Source organism: Myotis lucifugus, unplaced genomic scaffold, assembly GCF_000147115.1.
Source record: "Myotis lucifugus unplaced genomic scaffold, Myoluc2.0 scaffold_393, whole genome shotgun sequence".
NCBI classification, from domain to species: Eukaryota; Metazoa; Chordata; class Mammalia; order Chiroptera; family Vespertilionidae; genus Myotis; species Myotis lucifugus.
Genome location: NW_005871441.1, coordinates 732,780 through 742,371, shown reverse-complemented (window position 1 = coordinate 742,371; position 9,592 = coordinate 732,780). Strand labels below are relative to the sequence as shown.

The 9,592-nt window shown below is 50.6% G+C and overlaps 1 protein-coding gene across 1 annotated transcript in view; it reads right to left on the bottom strand.

Moving 5' to 3' along the window:
- Positions 1-7,085, bottom strand: part of BPI (bactericidal/permeability-increasing protein) — a 29,195-nt gene extending 22,110 nt beyond the window's left edge. The window contains exons 1-4 of the mRNA XM_023743473.1: positions 6,879-7,085; positions 4,284-4,398; positions 2,727-2,855; positions 1,090-1,273 (exon numbers count right to left, since the gene is read on the bottom strand). Of these exons, the coding sequence (XP_023599241.1) occupies positions 1,090-1,273; positions 2,727-2,855; positions 4,284-4,398; positions 6,879-7,008 (558 nt within the window). The 5' untranslated portion in view covers positions 7,009-7,085. The remainder of the gene's footprint in view (positions 1-1,089; positions 1,274-2,726; positions 2,856-4,283; positions 4,399-6,878) is intronic.
- Positions 7,086-9,592: the final 2,507 nt, after the last annotated feature.

Sequence of the window (9,592 nt, the reverse complement as noted above, 5' to 3'; positions counted from 1 at the left end):
GATGCACTCACCCATTACACACCTCTGCCCCTGTGGGCAGGGGCCTGTTGATAAGGTTATTTCCTCAATAGGGGCGTGGCCGGGCCCCTGCCCCGTCTCAGCCTCATTCCTGGCCATGCCCCTTCCCCTCTGCACTCCAGCCACAGGGTTCTGCCAGATCCTCTTGTGTCCTGTGCCTCCTCCCACTCCAGGGCCTTCGCACGTGCTGTTCCCTCTGCTAACACATCCCTGTCCCCAGCAATGACCTCATTAACTCCTACTTATTCTTTTCATCTCAACTCAAATGTCATTTCATCAAGGAAGAACTGGCCAACCCCCAGACTAGGTCAGATCCTCCTGTTCCATGTGTTTGCCCACTCTGTACCTCTTTTTTTTTTTTCACTCTTACATCCTTTTTGCAATTCTCCGTGAGCTACTCATTAATGTAGTGATCTGATTAATGTTTGTCTTCCCCACTGGGCTGGAGGCTTCAAGAGCACAGGGACTGTGTGGCTAAGAATCTGAGGCCAGAGAGTCTTGGGCTGAATCCCTTCTCAGTCATCACTAGGTATGAAAACTCAGGTTATTTCCTATCCTTTCTGAGCCTGGGTTGTCTCCCCTGAAAATGGATTAACCTCAGTGTCATTGTGTGGACAGAATGAGGGAATGCAGGTGCTTAAAACAGTGCCGGCTACGGTGAGCTTCCAGTCGCTGCTAGCTGGTTGGCTATTGCTACATTGGTATTGGCCACTGCTGTTTCTTGAGCACATTGCATAAGCCTGGTGCCCAGGATTTGTAGTAGATATGTGTTGACTGGCTGGCTGGCTAAATGCCTGCAGCTTTGTGGTGAGGATTGTATAACGCGCTGCACATCCAGTGGTCAGCACAGAGCCTGGGGCAATAGCATGAGCTCAGCAAGTCTGCTGAATGCATGCTGGGTGAGCAAGTGCCCCCTGGAGGCCGGGACGGTGTCTGCTGCCTCCAAGGGCTCCTGTCCTCTCCCATACACCCGAGGCCTCTAAACCAGGCCTGGCAGGGAGGTGACGCTCAGAGCATGTTTTCTAAACTCAGGGATGATTAGGACAGTCCTCCTTGACGTCCCCGGGCCACCCACAGCCCCAGGAGGCCATACCCCAGGTGGCTGCCGGAGACGTGCACGTGGATGCTGTCAATGTGGTTGCTGCAGCCGGAGCAGGTGACGGTGGTGTGGCCTGAAGCGGGGTCGCAGCTCAGGTTCAGACCAGCCGAAATGGAGACGCCTTCCACACTGAGATCAAAGTTGCCGCTGGTTTTGCTGAAGGGAGACAAAGAGAAGGCTTGGAGCAAGCACTTTGAACTCCAGGCCGATGCTAGAAGGTAGGTTTTGCTATTCCGCCCCCCTCCAGGTTCAGAGAGGGAGGCAGTGTGCTCACGGTCACACATCAGCTGAGTGAAATCTGGAGTCCACCCGGAAGTTTCCACCCATGTCCGCCTGGCAGAACCCTGCCCTCACCTACTGCCTCAGCCTCGGCCCATGCTGTGTAGCGTGGGGAGTATTTCTTCCCCTCTCTGAGCTTCCGTTGCCTCATCCGGAGCCTGCAGCAGCAATGGGACACCAGCTTTGCCACTAAAAAGCTGGTTGTCTGGGGTCAATGACTTTAATCAATGAATGTTCTTGTTCATTAGCGGGGTTCATAACGCCTCCCTCGGGGATGAGTTTTGGATAAGACGGTGGACATGAATGAAGTCAACTCTTCTACAATGTAATGAAGTATTACTGTGTGTGTGTGTGTGTGTGTGTGTGTGTGTGTGTGTGTGTGTGATCAGTAAGTGAAATAATAGATACAAAAGAGCCCAAGTGAAGACCTCAGCCATTCTTGCTGTAGGGAACGGACAGACCCAGTGGTCCTTGTAAGGGAGGGCAGATTCACACTCTTCTCCTCCATTTCCTCCCTGGATTCCCCACTAAGGAGAGAAGTTGCTAAAGTGACGGTCAGTCTGAGCCATCATTAGTGGACAAGGTCACTAATGTGGTGAGAGCCCAATATTTAGTTAGATTCCGGGTATAGTTTGGTTGATTTGCCCGAATCTTTTACCCCTTCCTGCATCCGAACCCTCCCCATTGCCTATGGTGTGTGTGGGGGGCGGGGGGGAGGTGGGATGTGCATCCATGCACTTGACCTTGGGTATAGCCGTGTGACTTGCTTTGGCCAATGGCATATGAGTAGAAGTGACCATGGGCCAGTTCTGAGTCTAAACTTTAAGGGGACCTGCATGTTTCCTGTTGTCTTTTTGCATCACCAAGAACATGCTCTGGGTAGCCCACTGGCCGTGAGAGGAGGAAGAGATACAGCTGGAGAAGAGCCGCCTCAGCTAAGCCCAACCTAGATAGGGGAACCCCAGCCAATACATAGATGTGCAAGTGATAATATATGACTTGTTTTAAGCCACTGAGATAGCAATGTTTGTTACACAGCAATAGCTAACTGTTAAAGGGGTAAATTAAAGGTTCCACTTCACCTTCCATCCTAAGCCACATGCACTAACTCAGTCTTGCCAGTGTCCTGCATTGAGATGAGGACACATGTTCAGTTACTAAACGAGGGTTATATTGAATCTTCTGTGAAAAATTCCCCCAGGAACCCCAAGAGGACAAGTGGTGATGGGCAAGGCAAAACTGGGCATTCCCGAGATCCTGGTTCTCATCCCTTCCAAGTGTCGCTGAGAGCTTACCCACACACTTAACAACCCCAGGCTTGGAAACGCACATGAAATTCTTGCGTGCCTTCCATTTCCCGCTGATCTTGACGCTGGCATCTGTCACGGAGAGAGCCAGGCCCTCGTTGGGCAACAGTCTTATCTGGGAGCTGGGCAGCTGGACTTCACGGATAACCAGGCTGCGAAGAAGAAATGTTTGTTAGCCTTCGGGGGGCCCACACAGGACTCCGCCAATGGTTCATGTAGAATCATCCTTCCCGCCCAAGCCCTCCACCCCATACACCCCACCCAACCCAGACGCTATGAAAGCAGCCCTGGGAACCCAGGGCACTGGGCAGGGTGGCTAAGCTTTGAAGTCAGACAAATCTGTATTTGAATCCTGCTCTTACATGTACTATTGTGTAACCCTGGGCAGGTCACTTAATCATCCTTGAGCCTCAGTTTCCTCATTTGTAAAATGGGCACAATAAATTCTGTCTTGCACGGTGCGTGATGATCAATAAAGATAAATGTTATCCAATTGATGACAAGTTCTGTAAAGGGATGAAATGTGTCTGTCTTTTTTCACTATTGTAGCAAAGCCTGCTGTGTCAGACACATAGTAAGTGCTCAAAAATATTTGTTGAGCCCTAGCTGGTTTGGCTCAGTGGATAGAGTGTTGGACTGCGGACTGGAAGGTTCCAGGTTCGATTCCAGTCAAGGGCACATGCTTGAGTTTTGGGCTCGATCCCCTGTAGGGGGTGTGCAGGAGGTAGCCAATCAATGATTCTCTCTCGTTATTGATGTTTCTATCTCTCTCTCCCTCTCCTTTCCTCTCTGAAATCAATAAAAATATATTTAAAAAATATTTGTTGAGTGAATAGGTGTATAAAATTCTCTACAGAACATTGTGGGTCTTCCACCAGCACCCACACCCCCTTATTGCGTTAACAGAGCTGTCATTTAACGTTTCTGTGTTGGTCCAAAGAAAGCTGACTTTGCCTCCACCTTCAGGGGGGTGACGCTTAGGATTCGGGCATAAGCTAATTAGCAGATTCTATTCCTCAGACCACGATGGGTGGTTCAGGAGTCTGTACATAACCTGAGATACACCAGAGTGAAAATCAGTTTTTTTGCTTGAGTTGCCAGGAGAAGGGGCTTCCCCAGGACTCGCAGTGCTGAGATGCTGGTGGCCACCTTGCCTCTTGGAGAAGACACCTGCCTGAGAGTTAGACCTGCCCACAAAAGTGATGCTGAGAGGTGGCCACAGAGAAACAGGTGCAATGACATTTGAGTCCGCCTCCAGCTAACCTGAAGCTAGACTACTCCAGGGACCTCTCAGCCATGTGAGCCAGTAATTTCTGCTTAGGTCCTATTGGATTAGGTTCTCTGTCCTTAAACCCTCTCCCCCCAAATCCTAATTGATATAGGGGCCTACCACAGAGTGTTGGGGTTTGTGACACGTCCCCCGGGGGGTCATGGTGAGTGCCTGAAAGACAGTTTTTATGGTGGAAGCTTGGGGGACTCCACTCTGAGTTTAGGAGTTTGTGGCCTGTGATTCTAGGCTTTGGTGGCCCCGGAACACTACCAAGTCCTGCATACTGACGATTGAGCTCGACGGGCCTCACCTGTAGAAGCTATATTCACCTTTCCCCAGGAACTTGATCTTAAAGCTTCCTGAGAAAGAGGGAATCTCCATCTTCTCCAGCTCCTTCTGCAGCGCGGCCACTCCCTGCTGGCGGGCTGAGTGGAGAGAGCAGGAGTTATTGTCAGGGGCACAGCCTGGGAGCCTGGGCCCCCGTCCATCGCAGGACAGTGGGATTGAAAAGGCCTAAAGCTACAGTTTTCTGTAAAGGGCCAGAGAGTAGATATTTTTGGCTCTGTGGCTATTACTGTCTCTGTCACAACCACTCAACTCTGCTCTTATTGGCCCAAAGCAGCCATGGACACTATGGAAATGATGGGGGTGGCTGTGTTCCAATACAACTTTATGGACGTTGAAATTTCAATGTTGTATGATTTTCACATGTTGTGAGATATTATTCTTCCTTTGGCTTTTTTCAATGTTTAAAAATGTAAACGTCATTTTTAGTTCTTAGGCCACACAAAAACATGCGGTGGGCCCTAGCTGGTTTGTCTCAGTGGATAGAGTGTCAGCCTGCAGACTGAAGGGTCCCGGGTTCGATTCCAGTCAAGGGCACATGCCTGGGTTGCAGGCTCAATCCCCAGTGTGGGGTGTGCAGGAGGCAGCCAATCAATGATTCTCTCTCATCATTGATGTTTCTGTCTCTCTCTCCCTCTCCCCTCCTCTCTGAAATCAATAAAAATATATTTTAAAAATTGCGGTGGCCCAGATTTGGCCTGCAGGCTGTGGTTTGCCAACCCCTGATCTAAAATATCACCACTAAACACCCAGTCATGCCTCCTATGGGTATTGATTGCATACCTACTCTGTGCCTAGCTCTGTGCTGTGCCCTCACAGGTATTCCATCTCTCTGGCTTTTGGACTATGTCTCTATAGGGCCTCTGCATGTGCCAATCCTATTGCTTGGTCAAAGAACCAATAAAAAGGCAAACAATACCTGAGAAGGAGTAATTTGTAAAATGAGGGATCCCAGGCTTTGTGCTTTCCAAGAACTAGTTAGTAAATAATAATAATAATAATAATAATAATAATAATAATAATAATAATAAATAATAATAAACAGCTATCAAACTCTCTGTGCCAGGCACTGTTCTGGGCCTTGGACATGCATTAAGTAACTGAATCTGAACAATCCTAGGAAGTAGGTCCATTGTCACCCCCAATTCTCAGATAAGAAAACTGAAATTCAGAAAGGTGGCCACACAGCTGACAAGTGATGAAGCAGGATTTGAATCCAGGCCTTCTGGTCCCAGAGCCTGTATCCGGGGATGAGCCTTCTGGGGGGTCAAAAGTAAATAACACACACACATTGTCACTGCCGGGGGTGGGTGTGGGCTGGCCGGGATCTGTGGGTCAGCAGTGGCCAGGTCATGAAGGGTCTCGAATGCCATGCCCAGGGGTCAGGGCATCTGAGGGCACTAGGGAACCACTGACTGGTGTAAGTAAGGAGGGGGCACCAGCAGGGCTCCTGCATTTCAGAAAACCCGCTGTGGTTTCCACATGGGGTGTGAGTAGAAGGGGAAGCGGGGCTGCTGTGACAGAATCTGGAGACTTCCCGGTTTAAAGGCTGAGCCCACCCTCTGCTCCTGGCGAGCCTTCAGGGCCACCCAGCACTATTCAGAGAAGGGCCGGACTCCTTTCCCCTGGGGATTCAGAGGTATCCTGCCTGTGTCGGGGTAGGAATTCGGGGATGAGAGACCAGGTCCCTCTGAGTCGGGACCTGATGCAGCAGTGGAAACCAGGGCCTGAGGTTCTGCTTTCTTGGTCTATTTCTCCACTCTTCTGCAGTTCATCATTCCGCCACTGGGAGGCAGCATCGAGCAGCTCCACTAGGGGACATCAGACAAGACCAGAGCTCAAATCCAGGCGGCCCTCTGGCCTACCCAGTCAGTGCCTTCTCCAAGTTTCAGTTTGCTCATCGTTAATGTTGCTAGTAACAGTATGCCCCACCCAGGGGGACATGAAGATGAAACGAGATGATGTGTGTAAAGGTCCTCGCTCAGAGGTGAGCGGGTCAGCAGGAGCGGCTTCCTGCCCCGCACGCCTCTATCTGGGGCTGGATGAGTGGCCTGCGGGACCCAGATGGGTAGGGCGCACAGTATGGCCGCCAAGCCCTGCCCTGGAGGTACCATTAAGAAGGGCTCTCTCTATGCTCCCTCTGCCCCTCCCCCTGCCCACTCAGCTCCTTGCTGCCTGAGCTCTGCCCACGCCGAAGACGGAGCCAGTGATCTGGAGGCAAATGACAGGGCTGAGAGCAAGCTGGGGAAGAAAGTAAAGAGCCTAGAAGCCGGGGTTGAGGTTTGGGTAGAGGGAAGGCGGGCACCATGAAGATGAAACCCTTGGGGGCCCGGGCCCTGGACTTGGAGTCCTCCAGGCCCCGCACTCCAGTCCCAGTTCTGCTCCTGCCGGACCCTGTGATCTCGGGCAGTTCTCCTTGCCTCAGTTTCTTCATATAGATGGGTGAAGGGCCTACTTTGAGGAGCTGTGAGCATGCCATGCACTGGAGTTAAAAGGCTGCACACAGCCGGTGCTCAGTGAATGCTCCTGGGGGGTGGGAGAGGAGGGAAGGAAGGCCTACCGTAGTCCAGGCCCTTCTGGGTGATCCTGGCCACGATGCCAGGGTTGGTGGTCTCCGTCACCGCTGTGCCCAGGGCAGCCAGCACCATCAGGGCTGCCCACCTCGGTGTGTCGTCAGGGCCCCTGGCCATGTCTTCGTCCTCCGGAGCTGGCAAAGCCTCGAGGTCTTGGCAAGGAACTAAGGACCTACAAAGGAGCCGGCTGGGGAAACGCAAGTTACACTAGAAGCTAGAAAGGAGGAAGGAACTGGGGTGGGGGCGGGAAAGGGGGAGGACGGCTGCCTGCGGTTCCCCACCGAGGTTGGGGCCACAGCCCCAGAGGCAGCCAGAAGTGGAGCCTGGGAGGTGTGTGTGGTGTGGGGAGTGTGTGTGTGTGTGTGTGTGTGTGTGTGTGTGTGTGTGTAAGGCTCTGGCAACATTCCCACCCCCCTCTCTGAGCCCACCCACAGCCCTTCATTTAAGGACTTCTTTGGGAGCTGGGTGGTGGGTACAGCAGACAGAGCTCAGTATACTTTTCTTTTTTTTCCTGTCCTATTGAGGCATAACTGACCTATATAATAAAAGGATATATACACAACATAATGATTTCTTTTAGAGATTCAGTTCTTTTCATTCATTTTTTTAAGAGAGAGAGAGAGAGGAAGGGGAAGAGAAAGAAACATTGATTTGTTGTTCTACGTCTCTATGCATTCATTGGTTGATTCTTGTATTTGTCCTGACCGGAAATGGATCCCACAACCTTGGCGTAACCAGACGATGCTCTAACCAACTGAGAGCTACCTGGCCAAAGCCAACATAATGATATGATGTAGGTACACATTGTGAAATGATTGCCACAACCAAGCTAACACGTCCAGCATCTCACATCGTTATACTTCTGTTGTGTGTGGTGAGAACGCTTAAAATCTACTCTCTTAGCAAATTCTAAGTATGCAATATAGTATTCTTAACTATCGTCGCCACACTGTACATCAGACCCCCAGGACTTACTCATTTTACAACTGAAAGTTACATTTTTCCTTCTGCTTTTGATTTTTTATTTCCTCGATATTTTCCATAGTGAACCATTTAAGAAAATAGAACCTTTAGTGTTTTCTTGTCCTGAGAGGCGGTAGCGATAATGACTAAATGCTTGAATTTGGGAGTCCAGTATCTTAGTGTGATTTTAAATCTTAGCCCTGCCACTCGGTGGTTAGACCTTGGTCAAGGCCCTTAACCTCTCTGAACCTCAATTTCCTCTTCTGTAAAGTGGGGACAATCAGGGTACTCTCCCTCCCCGCGTGACTGTGAAGGCAGAAGAGGCTTTAAACCACGTGCACGCCGATGTCCCTACGTAATAAACACAGATGATAGCTACTCATGTCACTCTGACCTTAAAGGTAATCCATGTTCATTGGCCAAAATTTGAGAAATAATAAAAAATGTCCTGCCGTCCCCATTCTAGAGACAACAAGCAGAGTGTTTTAGAGCACTTCACCTCCCCCGCTCCTTTTCTCGGTAAACATAAATAGAGGGTGTGCTTTCTTAACAAAGAGAAATGGGATCACACTGGTCAGTTTTGTAAAGTTCTCTCTTTTTTTCTCAATAAACGGTATGTAGTGAATGTTCTTCCTGAGCACTAAATATTCTTCTACGTGCATCATATTTCATTTCTTCCTCATCCCACAGTTTTCTTCATCAAGTGTTCATTTTACCCCTTCTTTTGACAGATGTGGGAACGGAGGCTTTGAGAGAGGAAGTGTTTTTCCCACAGTCACGCAGCCAGCTGCTAGCAGAGCTGGGATTCAGATCCGCCAGACACATCCCACACCAGCCTGAGTCCTTCAGTGCCTTGGGGATTGGGGGTGGGGGGGTGAGGGGGGTGGGGGGAGGAAGATGTAGTCACAATCCCCCCAATCCCCAGCTTTCTAGACTGGTCTCTGTCTGCTGAGCTCCTGCCCCTCCCTTTGCAGCAACCTCAGGCCCTGGGAGGGCAGGAACCCTGCAGGGCAGCCAGCTCCGTTTCCATGGTGATGAGAGAAGGGGGTGGGTCTTCAGGGGAGGCCAGCTTCTCTCCTGCTGGGTCCCCATCAGCCCCCTGGAGCCCTGTCTCCCCCGACTTTGATTTTATGAGTCTAATGAAGCCCGCGCGGAGCCAGGAAGACGGGAGACTTCCCGAGTGTCTTCTCTTTTTCCTTTTTCTTTGCCTGGTTCTAAAAGGGCTTCCTTCATGCTCCCGTCCACAACGAGACCCTTCTGGCTTGCTTAAGAATGAAAATAGTGGCTGCACAGCATCGACTTTGTTCCAGAGGCTCTACATGTATCACCTCCAAGCCTAAAACCACCCAGGAGGGAGGGTAATTTTTCTCCTTTTGGAGATGAGGGAATGGAGGCGTAGAGTAATCATGTCCTTAGAATGTTGACTTTTCCCAGAAGAAAGTGCACTGGGCTTGGAGCCTGCAGACCTGCGTTTACAGTCCCAGCCAGGCTACCTACTCTGGTGTGACTCTGGTCAAGTCCTCTGACCCTTCTGAAACCTGAGGAAACTGCCTGTCTTGGGGGTCGTTCTGAGGCTTAAATGAGATAATAGGTATGAAGCAATCTGCGTGGAGAAGGTGTTCAGTTAACAATCACCCCACCTTCAGGAAAACATGCTAGTGGCACCACAGGCTGAGCTCTCAGCGCTCCGGTCTTGGGTTTGGGTGGGATGCATGCAGAGAGAGAGGTGTTCATGGCT